We start from the raw sequence: 15,709 nt of genomic DNA, 5'->3' as shown, positions 1-15,709 counted from the left end.
TAATTTAACCTCCATTATTTTACGGTAAATATCTGCTATTTAACATCCTTTATTTTATGGTAAATATCTGCAATTTAACATCCTTTATTTTTCGTCGTTATTTTATGTTTACTTTAGAGAACTTTTTTTTTTTTTTTTTACAGTGTGTGATATTTCACATAGTACAGCCATTTACATGTCATGCAAAACTAAATATTTAAAATGATCTGAATCAACACAATTCTAGAGTTTTTTTTTTTTTTTTTTTGGGACAACTTAGGTGTTTATTGTTCAATCCTCTAAATTTGTAAAAAACAAAACAAAAAAAACAATTAAAGTAACATGAATTAATTGTGTGTTATTTGCATCGGAAACAATAAAACAGTATTATTAACTTTTATCACAATAGTTCAAATCTATTTTAATATATTTAATTTTTTTTTTTAAAGTTAAAATTTTAAAATAAATTATCAATTTAAAAAAATTATATTTCTACGGTGGCATAAATTATTTCTGTGATTACTCAAGACTTTAGTGTCACAATCCATAGAATTATTTTTTGATTGGAACATGCCAGGAATTGGGTCCTTTCACCAAGGATTATAGGAACCATAGGGGAAAAAAATACTACCACTGCAAAACCCCATTTGAAAATGTTCTTCTCTATAGCCTCTACAGATCCAAATTATGTTCCAAGTTTCAGAAAATTGTAAAAGTATGTTTTCACAGTTCTTGAGGCCCCAACAAAAACCTCAAATATATATATATATATATATATATATATATATATATATATATATATATATATATATATATATATATATATATATATATATATATATATGTATATATATATATAAATTTGAGGTTTTTGTTGAATAGATTGCACCTAGTTTATAATAAATTTTATCTTCATCTTCCTCATCACTCCACATAATGTCCACATCTGAGATATTCCCATCTGCTATACGCAAGATCTGTATATTCACCATATGAAATTGTTTCATAAAAAAGCTCAATCATCATGGAGATATAATGTCATAAACACACCTTGAATCCATTGGCCATATTGTAATGGACAGATATAAAAAATAAATAAATAAATAAATAAAAATCCTGATCTAAAGCTTGCAATGTTACAAAAGATTTTAGTCTTTAATTAGTAAGGAAAAACCCTCCTTTTTTACATACAATTTATGAAATAATAGCAAACAAATCAATAAATCTGAATAAAAACATTGTAAAAGTGGCTTACGTCTGTGTTTGGAGTGAAATGACGCCATGCTGCTATTCAGTGTAGTGGGTGTTTTTCAAATTACAACATGCCGAGACTCAGCACCGTTTGATTGGATGACAATCACGCACTCTCATGGACTGTAGGCTTTAAATTAGATGAAATGCTTAGGAGCCTCAAAAACATGGTCTGACATGAGATCCATTGTAATGGACACAGGGTTCGAATGGGGTATTGGAATATACCTACAATAAGTTAATGAATACATTTCTGGATGAGAAAACAACAAAAACGTATTCAAATCAAAGTAGAGATTTCGACCAGAATATCTGAATAGGTCAATCCAGTGAATGAGAGAACAAATATATCAGGATTTAGTTCAACTAACCGTTAAATGGGGTCGAGTTTCCTTTTGACTGCGGAGATAATTAAATTTCTGGCTTATTAGATAAGGACTATCATAATTGTACCGATACATCTCTCATCATCAACTTTTCATGAGACGCTCCATTTACGAGTGTCATAAAATCAGTGGAACAAGACACCTACAGAGAGCGATAACGCCGCGAGGGTATCAGAGGCTAATGCACTGCAGGGAACTCCAGTTTAACACGGCCCTTTAAAGGACGTTAAAACGCTGGAGAACATTCTCCTTCATGGATTGAATGAGTAAATCCCGTGTATCCCACCACAAACCACGTGCACCACGTCTGTTTATCTGGGATTTAATTATTGTGCCCACTACCTCCAGAGATATTACACTCCAGGGCGCTAGCAGAAAAAAAAATGAGAAATGCTTGCTTACCAAGTGCTTTGTCCACACATTTGATATCGCTGGGTGTACAGATATTGGCATCTCCTGAGAAACAAAATACATAATGACTCTGATCAATCACAAGCAAAATGATCGCAGTTATTTCCCCGCCAGCCAAGGAAGAAAAAGCACGAGCAGTTAAGAAAGAGACAGCATGCCTCTGCTTTGTTATTCATCCTAAAATGATGGAAGACAGCGTGTTATTGAGGAAGATGGGTTGGTTTTCACCACGCCTCCCTCATGACCATCAGTCTACACCTAATTGCACCCAAAATACGCTGATTCAAATCCCTTGCCAAAGGTATATTTATAAAGTCTTTAAAACCCAATCTCCATCGACACACAATACCACAGGAGGTCCAACTTGCCATGCATCCATCGGTCGGAGTAAATATGTATGGCACCTAAAAGAAAATGGCCTTTGAGTTAATGCTTTTTGGAACAGTCTCTGTTTTCAATTTGCATTATGGGAGATTGATTTGAGTACATTAAAGTAGAAAAGCAGAGCTTCCATTAGAGCCCGGCCACCAACAGTCAAACGCTCTCTGAATTGCCACTCTGATAACAACTCAGGTGTGGTGGAGTTAATTAGAAAAGAGGTTTCTCGGGGACAAAAGAAAGTCCTCCGGTCCATACATCACTGGTTTTCAAAAGAGCAAACAAGCGTATTAGCTTAAGCAGTGGAGATCAAAATTGGAGAACAACCTACAGGACATCTTTCATTTCAAGGTCACGGCTTAGTATATTTGAACTTATCTTGTGTTTATTTAAAGCACATGAGTAGGAGAATCTTTGGACATTTTTTTGCTATTTGTGCAGAGAATTTTGTAAAACAAAATAAAAAAAAAAACTGTGGATTTATGCGGCATGATTTGTGGAGTATCATAACTAAAAACTTCAAATATAAAATAATAATAATACATTTTTTGGTTTTATTTAATGTTTACAATGTAAATCCAATTAGATCAACTTATTTGGTGAACAAAGCAAGTCTCTGATATAATATATCTACTAAAAGAAAGAAAATATGACTTTACAAACTGTATTGTTAATTAAATTATATGAACTCTTTAATATTGTTATTATATCACAATAATATTAGTGAAATTAATTTCAAAACCAAGTAAATATAAGTGAACACACATTTACACAAGTAAATACATAGACTCAATGATGGGCTAAAAATCTGTGGATTTCTGTGCATGCAGATTCAGTGTGGGCCTAATCCTGAGCTGTTCTACAGCAGGGGTACTCACGTTACATTTGAGTAAGGCCACATTTAAACTACATACAATCAATTGCACAAGAACACTTTATTTAAAAAAAAATTCCTCAGTTTTTCTGAATTAAAAATTATGTTTATTACCAAGTCTGGCGTGTTCGTGTTCCATTAAAAGAATATTAATAATGATAATAATAAACATGATCATTTAAATAAATGTGTAAAATGTGAATTAACACATTAAAAAAATGCATTTACACTTTAACTGAGTATTAAACTGAGCAAAGGCATTGAATATATATTAAATATAGGCCACTATAATATTCTAATATTTAGTTTTTCATTAGACCGATAGTATATATTACATAAATTGATACATATACTTATTTATTTACATAGTGTGTTTTTCTTAGGGTCTGTACAAAGCTGCTGTCTTACAAAAAAAAAAAAAAAAAAAAAATCATACAATGTTAGTATGAGGATCACAACGTAGATCAGCCAGCTTTCATTATTGTAACAGGAGTGTAAACTCTGTGACCTCGCTGATGTGAGGACAGCTCCTTTCATTGAAATTGGAGAGCTTTTTGCTTAACAATTTTAATACGTTTGTTCTTCATGCTGCTAAGAGTATCATCTGCCATTTACAGCATGCAAAGTGTAAGCGTGAACAAGACCTGTTCTAAATAATATTAAACTTAAATAAGATATTTAAAACAGAACATTGGTGAACATTAAAGAACATTTTCACTTAATCTTGCACCTGATGCAAATTTCTTAGCTATCTGACTACCCTTATTTAACTTGAGTCTAACTTTTACAGTTTTCACTGACTTTGCAAAAAAGTGAGCAATTCTAAAATGACTGAAATTTCCAGACAGAAGGTCAAAGGGACGACCATTTCAGCCTTAGTGAAGCAATAGAAAAGCTGGCCATTCCAAAATCAAAGATTTTACCACATTTCTGTATTGATTGTTCACTCAGACCACATTTCTGACCACAATGTTGCTCCTTGTTACACAAAATAATGGAAAAAAAGTTACTTGAAACTGAAAAAAGATATAATATAATGGCCAGCCAAGCACAGATGTAATCCCGGCTGAATTTCTCTAGAAGATACATAAATATAAATAAAAGCAAATTGGTTAAAGCAGTTCTTGAAACTGAAAATAAACAAATAATGAAATGGCCAGCCTGAATTCCTGATGTAAACCCAACTGAAAATCTCTAGAAGATCCATAAATAGTATAAGTTCATACATTTATGGCTAAGAAATCATCCGATTCGAATGTTATCATTCGATTGAATGGGCGTTATCAGTGGTTATCAGCTGATAGATACAGTATGGGCCACTAGTAGGCTCAGAAGGCTGTTATCATCAATCCACATGGTTAATCAGCTATACTAATAGAGAAGACTCCAGATCCAGATCTGTTTTTACATTACTGTGACGGTTGGGTTAAGAGTTGGGGTAGGGGTTAATAAAAATCAATAAATGGGAACATTTAATTACTACTAATTCTTGTTAACTTCTGACCACTGCTATATGTGATCTATAGCTGATTAACCATGTAGATGGATGCTAACAGTCTTTTGAGCCTACCAGTAGGCACAGAAGGCCCTATTGGCCTATATCTATCAGCTGATAACCACTGATAACACCTTTAAATCAAGTGATAACAGTGATATTGGCTGAAAAAAAGAAACACAACTGTCACTAAACAGTGGAAGATATTTAGCAAAAGGTGTTTGTTGTAATACAATCATTCTGTTTTCTAATTTTGATCATAAAATAATGGACTTTTGTTAGTGTCTTTGTTATTTTGTAAAACACAGTTCTAAAATTCCCATTTTTATAAGAAAGTCTTCATGCCTTGATCTCTATTTTCATCTCAACTGCATTAAACAGAACAAAACAAATCAGCAAGTCTGTTATTATCATTGTTAAAATCTAGATTTTTTTTTTCTCCAATCATCAAATGAACTGCCAAAGTCGTTGTATTGTGTGACTAGACAGTAAGCTAATTTGGAGACTTGCATTAAGCTTTCGGCTCCACTGCTTGGAGCAAATTAGATGAGACGAGTTTATTCATTTAGTATTTTAGCAATTAGCAGAATACATTAGCACGCTGATTAGGTTGAGTGGGAAATGAAAGCAGCGGTGTAGCGTTACCCGGCATGTGCACCATCCTGCATTTGCACTCACGCAGAACCTCCAGAGTCTCGCAGCGCAGGCGGCAGGCGCTGATACTGTAGGTATCGTAACCCGGGATCATCTGCTCACTGGTAGAGCGGCAGTTCCCCCAAGGCTGGGGCAGGTAGGTCAACTACAAACAGAAAAGAAGAGCCATGAGAGAGAGAGAAGGCAAGAGGGAGACAGATTGTAAGAACAAGAGAGCAAAAGAGACAGACACGGTAAATTCAAAACAGGTATGCAAATAAGCAGAATTCTCAAGCTGCGAAATGGTTTTAGAAAGCATGAAATATGAAGTGACTGACAAAAGAACAAGAACTTATTTGTACAAGGCTTGATTTGTAGAAGGCAAGCTTAATAAGTGATGAGCCTCCAAAATAAATAGTGCATTCAGCATTCTTTTTCAAGCATTAGATTCATCATGTATGCAGTTTGACAGAGTTCTAGCTGCTTTTAGGCAGGTTTGTGTTTCATGATTGTGTAAATGCACTTCTATTTTCTCAATGCATTGTATTTATTGTTATTGTGAAATATTTAACCTTGGATTTTCTTTGTAATCTCAGAAATGTTCATTAAACTCAAAATCTTTCACTCTAATCATTTAAGTTTTTGTGATAGCAACTATTCCACGTGTTCATCATCATCATAAAAAAAAAATACAAAGATACAATTTAAAGATCCTACAATTCCTCCAACAATAAATGGATTGTACCTCAGAGAGGCATATTCATTCATTTTCTTTTCAGCTTAGTCTCTTTATTAATCTGGGGTCACCACAGCAGAATGAACCATCAACTTCCCGCACCTGTTTTACACAGCAGATGCCTTTCCAGCTGCAACCCATTTCTGGGAAACATCCATACACACTCATACACTACGGACAATTTAACCTACCCAATTCACCTGTACCGCATGTCTTTGGACTTGTGGGGGAAACCGGAGCACCCTGAGGAAACCCACGCGAACACATGGAGAACATGCAAACTTCACACAGAAACGCCAACTGACCCAGCCAAGGCTCCAACCAGCAGCCTTTTTGCTGTGAGGCGACAGCACTAACTATTGCCCCATTGCGTTGCTCCCAGAGAGGCAGATGCCATGCAAAAACAAACAAACACTGCCATGTTATAGCTTAAGTTTTGATGTAGATGCCTGGGGGTTTGGAACACATTTATGTTAATTATACAAAATGATTTTGATGATGGACTTTCACTCAGAGACATTTAGAATTACAGATGATTATGGTGATTGAGACTGGTGTGCTAGTTAGTCCATTTATCCAATCATATTTGTCCAACAATCACAGTCATCATTTTCTTTATTGCGAAATACACCTGAATGAATTCTGGAATGGAAAACAAATATATGGCAGGAATTGATTTCACACTCCACTGGATTTAATAGGCGACAAGGTGGCTCAGTGGTAAGCACTGTCATCTTAAAGCAAAAAGGTTGCTGGTTCGAGCCTCTGGCTGGGTCAGTTGGCATTTCTGTGTGAAGTTTGTATGTTTTTAGTGTGTTCACGTGGGTTTCCTTTGTGTGCTATTTTTTAATGTTACTGCCTTTATTCCAAAAATAGATTAAATTAATTTATTTCCTCAAAATTCTACACACATTACCTCATAATGACAATGTGAAAAAAAAAATTAATTGTTGCAAATTAAAAAAAAAAAAAAAAACCTGAAAAATCACATGTGCATAAGTATTCAATGTTAATTAAATTATTATGCACATGTGCATAAGTGCTCAATACTTTGTTGATGCACCTTTGTCAGCAATAACAGCCTTAAGTCTTTTTTAATTTGATGCCACAAGCTTGGCACACGTGTTTGGGAATTTTTGCCCATTCCTCTTTGCAGAACCTCTCAAGCTTATCAGGTTGGATGGGAAGGGACGCTGTACAGCCATTTTCACATCTCTCCAGAGATGTTTAATAGAACTTAGGTCTGGGCTCTGGCTGGGCCACTCAAGGAAATTCACCAAGTTGTTGTGAAGCCACTCCATTGATATTTTGGCGATGTGCTTTGGGTCATTGTCCTGCTTGAAGATCAACCGTCATCCCAGTCGGAGGTCAAGAGCACTCTGAAGCAGGTTTTCATTCAGGATGTCTCTGTACATTGCTGCATTCATCTTTCCCTCTATCTTGACTAGTCTTCCAGTTCCTGCTGCTGAAAAACATCCCCACAGTTTGATGCTGCCACCACCATGCTTCACTGTAGGGATGATATTATTCTGGTGATGATTGGTGCTTGGATTTCTCAAACGTAATGCCTGGCATTCACTCCAAAAAGTTCAATTTTAGTCTTATCAGAACAGAGAATTTAGTTTCTTATGGTCTGAGAGTCCTTCAGATGCCTTTTAGCAAATTCCAGGAGGGGAGTGGCTTCCGTCTGGCGAATATACTATACAGTCCGTTTTGTTGGATTGCTGCACAAATGGTTGTCCTTCAGTAAGGTTTTTTTGGATTAATGATCACCTCCCTGACTAAGGCCCTTCTCCCCGATCACTCAGCTTAGATGGTCGGCCAGCTCTAGGAAAACATTTTCGACTTACAGATGATGGAGGCCACTGTGCTTATTAGAACTTTCAGAGCAGCAGACATTTTTTGTAACCTTCCCCAGCCTTGTGCCTTGAGACAATCCTGTCTCTGAGGTCTACAAACAATTCCTTTGTCTTCATGCTTAATTTGTGCTTTGACATGCACTGTCAACCCTGGGACCTTATATAGACAGGTATATGCCTTTTCAAATCATGTCCAATCAATTGAATTTACCACAGGTGAACTCCAATGAAGCTGAAATATCTCAACAGCGATCAGTGGAAACAGAATGTACCTGAGCTCAATTTAGAACTTCACGGCAAAGGCTGTGAAAACTTATGTACATGTGATTTTTCAGCTTTTTTATTTTTAATACATTTGCTAAAATTTCTAAAAATATTTTTTTCACATTGTTATTATTGAGTATTGTGTGTAGAATTTTGAGGAAATAAATCAATTTAATCCATTTTGTAATAAGGGTGTTTTGTAAAGATGAACTAATGAATAACTTCACTGGATTTTAGACATTTTCTAATTCATTGGGAGCATGAATTAAAGACTAAATATGCATACCAATAATAATAATAATAATAATAATAATAATAATAATAATAATAATAATAATAATAATAATAATAATAATGAATTTTTCTTTAGCTTTGTTTTTTATTTATCTGGGGTCACCACATCGGAACAAACCGCCAATTTATCCAGCATAAGTTTTACGCAGTGGATGCCCTTCCAACCACTACCCATAACTGGGAAACACCCATACACTCTCAAGTTCATACACACACTCATACACAGCGGCTAAATTTGCTTACCCAATTCACCTATATCGCATGTCTTTGGACTGTGAGAGAAACGGGAGCACGCAGAGGAAACCCATGCAAACAAGAGGAGAACATGCTAGTTTATGTGGATTTCCTCTGGGTGCTTCCGCTATTGACCTTATTCTTTAATGCGAAAGTACGGTCGTATTTGCGATTGTTTTAGAACTTCTGATTCAGTCGCCTATGAGAGTCATGACTAGAAATAATAAATGGCAGAAAACCGTCAAACTTCTTGCTCTACAAACAAGTGTTTGCATGACTATACATACAAAATAGAATAATATAATAAGAAAATGTCAGTTTGCAACATCAAGCAGTAATTCTAGCTGTTTTTAACATCTAAAAATGAATGGAAGTGAATGCGACAGAAAGTCCTGAGCCAAAAAGATTTAAATGGCTGCGCCTGCTCGAACGCGAGCTTAGCCTAAATTGGCTGTAGTGTATGTGTGTGAAAGAGTGTGTATGGGTGTTTCCCAATATTAGGTTGTGGCTGGAAGGGCATCCACTGCTTAAAACATATGCTGGATAAGTTGGCGGTTCATTCCACTTTGGCAACCCCAAATTAATAAAGGGACTAAGCTGAAAAGAAAATGAAAGCATTTTTGCTTTAACTTCACCTCAAAATAACAGTCGAGTCTTTGAAATAAACCCTTCTCAGAGATTATGTGTTTATCAATCATGCTGAATCTTTGAAGGCAATTAAATCACATGTTTATTCAACAACTGCTTTTTTTCTCGGAATTTTTACTGGTTCTTTGTGTATTTGGACAGGGTTTCTTCAAAAGAAAATCAGACCGTGTTTCTTTAAGAAGATGTACATGACAATCATAGCTTAGCTCAATTGTGTTTGCGATTTAAAGTCAATGAATCGCCCAGCCCTGTTTCAAAGGTATCAATAACTCTTTAAATGAGTACAAGTTTAGTTTTAAAAACTGAAATATACTTTGGGTTTGAATCTAGCTATGGTAGCTCAGGCACAATTTGTGTTTCAACTTTCACAAGCATGTTAGCCCTTCAACTGCCAGTCACTTTCTCAACTCTAAATGTGTGTTTCACACTTGCAAAGAAATCCTCCTCCACTAATTGCCTCTATTTGTGTTTATTTCTTCACTTCAATCTAACAAGAAACAGCATGCTTTCTGGAATGTTGTTTTTTTGGCAAGAGCTGTGTGACAATTAAAAAAAATCAGCTTTTGTTTTCAGAAATAAACAGCATATGGTTTGGAATAACATGACGGTGCGTAAATACTGACAAAGTTTTAGACCATTAAGCATTTAAAAAAATATGGAGATGAACAGCAGGTAGGCTACTGTACAAAGCCTGATTTCATCATATGTGTTGTTTCATTTGAGAAATTAAGAAAAGGGTTATACCCTTTGCTCTTGACAGGATACAAAGGTCTGGAAACCCGGAGAGACTCCAAAGCCCAGCTGATGGATGTAGGGCGGCTCATCCTGACTGTGGATCTGAACACGAATTCCTGCCTCTAAAGATGTTTCATCTACGAAAAAAAAAGAGCGATACTGAGCAAGGGTAAGAGAGCAGAACAGCCAGAATGAGCAAGAACGCAAAGATAAGCCTCAGATATCCTTCTATCAATACAAATGGGAAAAACAACATCACAAATAAAGCTTGAATTTAAACAGGTTTATCTTAACAGATTGTGCAGACACACTTGTGAAAAGCAGAAAATATGAGATGACTCGGCAACTTTCAGAGCAGAAATCATTTCTGTGTGACACTATAACTCACTCGTCTCCTTCCAGATAGGCAGATAATCATCCTGCTGGATATCCAACATGATCTCCAGTCCGTTTCCCATCCCACCTTGCTTTGTCTTCCTGGAGGTTGTCTTGTTTCCATTGAAAGTATAGCATTTTCCATATCTTGTATAGACCTGTGAGGAAAAAATAAAGGAAAAAAACACCAATGAGAAAACTTTGAAGACAAACTCTCATGATGGCTTTACACATCCAAACCTGAGAATTCAAATGTTTTAAAGGTTAAAGTTGCACTAATAACATATTTTTAGAATGATATAATTTTGCTATCCTAAATTATTACACAGTTCCTTTGAATACATGATTCTGATTATTTATTCTGAGTTATTATCTGCTATAACAACTGCAGAAACTAATAATGCAAGACAAGAATCATCTTGAATGTTACACTGATATCCATATTTATATGCTTATCTTTGATGCTGCCACTCTTGACCCATTTGATAGCTTTACATTTAATTAAATAATTAAGAAATGATCACATCTCAAAGAAATGTTTTGTGTTTAACTGTTTAGTATTGCGTGTAGATGTAGTTGCTTACATAGAATAAAGCCCTTCAATATTAGAAACAGAGTTTGATTCTGCAAGAACAGCTGGCTAGATGTACACTTTACCTAATTTAGCTACACCATGCTTTTATGCTTAGCCTGTTGCAGTTGTTAGCATGAATTAGCATGTTTACTAGCATGTCATTCTGTAGGCTGTTTGCTTAGCCAATAATAGCTAAATGGAAATTTGAACATTTTTGACTTATGTTTTTAGGATGTTTATCATTTTGCTATCCTAAATTGTTACATAGTTCTCTTGAATTCTTGATTCTGATTATTCTGGGTCACTCTCTAACAACCTTTGTAACTAATAACACAGGCTCATTTGGGCACTTAGAATCATCTTCAATGTTTTTATCACCATGCATCTATGCTTAGCTTGTTGCAGTTGTTAGCCTGAATTAGCATGTTTACTAGCAAGTCGTTCTGCAGGCTGTTTGCTAAGCTAATGATAGCTAACTGGATGAACGTATAAAGTTTTTGATTCGGGTGGACTTATGTTTAAAACAAAAGATAAGTATGATTAATAGATTTTAAGCCTGCTGGCTTTGTCAAGCCAATAGCTAAACATTCATATTCTAGGATCGTGAAGGCCACGACAACGAACAAACTACAATTTTTGCAAGAAATAACCTTTGTTTCTGCAGGATTTAATACCTAAAAAATTAACCCTTTGATCCCCCAAAGATATGCCTTTCAAAATGTATGATTAATCAGGGAAAGGTCACTTTGAACATCAAAAGTTTTGAGGCATTACAATCTTTATAGAAGGCAGTTTTCCAGCTCACATGGAAAACCCAAAGAGACATTTATTAAAAATTTCACCATGCATCATTCTGTCAGTGGGCATTTGTATTCGGTGGCACAACAAACAATGTTTTCTCTGTCTCATTGCCGTCATATTCATCTTGACAAGGGAGCGAGGCAGTTCAGCAATCTGTACTGCATTATCATGCAATGCGTTCCTCAAACAAGAGGAAAATGAATTGTCCGCATCTTCAGAAACATATATGCCTCTATAATGAAATCATCACATTAAAATAATTGCTCACCACGGATAATATTGATAAGAGTAAACAAAATCAAAACCAATAACTGTTGAGACTGGACGCAATATCCTTCCATAAACCACAGACACCGGAGATAGATAGATAGAGAGAGAGAGAGAAAGAGAGAGAGAGAGAGAAAGAGAGAGAGATTTTATTTGAAATGAATCATTGTAAACATACTGATTATTATATATTATTACAATTTCATCCATAAATGTTGATTGTTAAATTTACAGTTTATTCTGATTTATTTTATTTGTATTTTTAATTTGTACTTTTAATTTTATTATAATGTATTAATTCATTTATTTTCTTTTCAGCAGTCCCTTTATTAATCTGGGGTTGCCACAGCGAAATGAAGAACAGCCAACTTAGCATGTTCTACGCAGCGGATTCCCGTCCAGCCACAACCCATCTCAGGGAAACACCCATACAAACTCATTTACAGTCATACACTACGGACAATTTAGCCTACCCAATTCCACTATTTTTGGACTTGTGGGGGAAACCGGAGTAACCGGAGGAAACCGAACACAGGAAGAACATGCAAACTCCACACAGAAAATCCAACTGACCAAGCCGAAGCTTGAACCAGTGACCTTCTTGCTGTGAGGCGAACATGCTACCAACTGCGCCACCGTGCAGCCCATTATTATTATTATTATTATTATTATTTTTATTATTATTATTGTTGTTGTTGTTGTTGTTGTTGTTGTTCATTTATTTTCTTTTCGGCTTAGTCCCTTTTTTAATCTTGGGTTGCCACAGCGGAATGAACAGCCTATTAATAATAGTATTGATAATAATAATAATAATAATAATAATAATAATAATAATAATACAAATTTAACTACTACTACTACTTACTATGTTTACTATGTTCATATATATATATATATATATATATATATATATATATATATATATATATATATATATATAAACTTTATTATTGCTTTGGCAATACATTTAAAGCAGATATTGAATTGAACTGATAAACAAACAAACAAACAAACAAACAAACAAACAAACAAACAAACAAACAAATAAATAAATAAATAAATAAATAAATAAATAAATAAATAAATAAATAAATAAATAAATAAATAAATAAATAAATAAATGTAATTGCAGTGTATAATGCAACACAATAAGATCTATTGAACTTGAGTTAGGAATAGGAAATGCATTTGGAACTACAATAGCAGTATAAGCTAGTTTTGTTCCACTAACAGTTTATCAAAAAATCAATTCAGGTAGCTGTAATGGTAAAAAAAAAAAAAAAAAAAAACAGATTCTCAGTTCTGGATATTATTTAAACCTTCTGGTGCATGTCTGATCAGACTAATGGAAACATCAGAACCCAAGTACAAATTATCATGTCCATGTAGTATTATCTATGATCCACATGATCTACATGATCATCTATATGTAGTTTTATTAATTAAGTAGTAATTAAGCTGTCATAAAATTAATAAGCACCAATATATGATGATGCATCAACATAATGCTCATATAAGACTTTTTTTTCATCAACGGCTGACTTTAAAAATGCTTAAAAATTCTCCATTAGCGGGGCCTGTACTGATGAGGAAGAAGCTTTAGAAGCATCACTTGTACATAGCACATGGCTGTTGAATGAGCAGAGCAGTCTGATCTCAGCTGGCCGAATGCTGAATAAAAGCTGAGCTCTCGGAGCAGCTGCACAGCACACAGCTGTAATTAAAGCTGCAGACAGCCAGTATTTTCACAAGCAGACGACAATCAAAAGCCATAAAAGAACACAGATATAAACACCATTTTAAATAATCAGACTGCAAACAGACAACACACAAACACCACCATACAGTAGCTGTGCTGTATAATACATATAAAATACACAACTACACTTAGCTAAAACCAAAGCTGACACCATAAAACTACAATAATGTTTGTTACTTGAAAAAAAAAAATTATTAAAAACAAAAAAAAGTTCAAGTTATGTTAGACTTGGAGTAGAAATTATTATTTTTTAAATATATATTTTTCAAATTATGTTTAACACACCAAGGAAATGTTCCCTGTAGTTACTATTATATTTTTGGTCACACTTTATTTTATGGTCAGTTTGTTAAATTAAGTTACATTGCATCCACATGCCAACTAATTCTCATTAGATTATAAGTAGACTGTTAGGTTCGGTGTTAGGGTTAGGGTTATTGTAATACCTGACTTGTACTCGCAAAGTTTCTTAAAGTTAGTTAAATGTATGTTGAAGGAGTATATCAACAGACATGAGGCAGACAGTCTAATACTCAAATAGACCATCAGAATAAAGAGTTACATTTTTTTCTTTTAGGGAAAGATTTATTTTCTTTATTTTTACTGGAGTAAAAAACAGTTTTACATTTTAAAATAAGTAAAAAAAAAAAAAAAAAAACATTAGGCACAATATTATTAGCCCACTTAGATTTTTATTTTTATTGTCTTAAGATTAAAACACTGTTATCCAATGAATTGCCTAATTACCCTAACTTGCCTTGTTAACCTAATTAGCCTAATTAACAAAGAAAAAATAAATGAGTAATTAAATATTAGTCAGTAAAAATGTGTAACAACAATGAGGAAACACAGACACAAAAAAATTTACAACAAAAAATAACTCGAAAAAAAAAAAACAATTGCTAAATGTCTCTATTAAATACATTCCTATTATAAATAAAATTAAATAAAATTACAATATTTACAAAATTACAAGCACAATATTTGTGACATCTTGTGTAATTTGCAAAATATGAGATAAAAAAACAACCCAGGCTCATTCTGAAAACGAAGTCCACCGGACGTTTCTGGAGGCCGCAAAATACGTCCCGGGATGTACGTATTTGTGCAGTTTTTGTTTTCGTGAATCCGTGAGAGGCCGCTGTGTACGCTTTTTCGTATCTCGAACGTCTCTCGCGAGTGCCGTTCGCACCTGTGCTGTTCTCGCGTCAACCCACCAAAGGCCGCTGTCTGACTGACCGAATGATTGACTGCGCAACCGGCTAATCGGCTGACCCACCCTCCTCCTTCCCTGAACCCAACCAGTTTTACTGATTAACCCGCCCGCCCGCTAAACCCGAGCAACCATTTAGAATAGCCGTCTAGAAAAAGAAAAACCATCGTCTGTTTTTTTTTTGTTTTTTTTACCACGTTTTCGGATTTCACCACGTTCTCACCCTGTTATGAACTCGTTCACTTTATTTTTTGGATTCTTTTTTTGTCTTACCTGGATTACCTGGACTCGAACCCGGATGCCTTTCCTCTCTGCATCTGAAGTCCGCCGACGCGATAAGCTGACCAGACAAACTGACTGCAGCGGGAAAGCCCTCCACATGGAGGTAAGCGGTCAGCCGGCAAGTGCGAAAGGGAATGGCGTCACACCGCCCCGTAGCGTTCGCTTAAAAAATTTAAATGCAGCCAAACGTACCTCCTGGGACGTATTTCTCGGTCTCCAGAAACTGAACTCCAGAAAAAAAGTTATCAGTATGATGGTAAA

General features: G+C 34.9%; 1 protein-coding gene across 1 annotated transcript in view; it reads right to left on the bottom strand.

Annotated features, from left to right (window-relative positions):
• asic4a (acid sensing ion channel subunit family member 4a) overlaps positions 1-15,709 on the bottom strand; it is a 189,232-nt gene that overhangs the window by 12,613 nt on the left and 160,910 nt on the right. Inside the window, 4 exon segments of the mRNA NM_214787.2 lie at positions 2,019-2,072; positions 5,420-5,573; positions 10,187-10,314; positions 10,566-10,710. Of these exon segments, the coding sequence (NP_999952.1) occupies positions 2,019-2,072; positions 5,420-5,573; positions 10,187-10,314; positions 10,566-10,710 (481 nt within the window).

This window comes from Danio rerio, chromosome 9 (assembly GCF_052040795.2).
Source record: "Danio rerio strain M-AB ecotype USA chromosome 9, GRCz13ab, whole genome shotgun sequence".
Lineage (NCBI taxonomy): Eukaryota > Metazoa > Chordata > Actinopteri > Cypriniformes > Danionidae > Danio > Danio rerio.
Note: the sequence above shows the minus strand (reverse complement) of the source record. Positions and strands in the feature narration are given on the sequence as shown.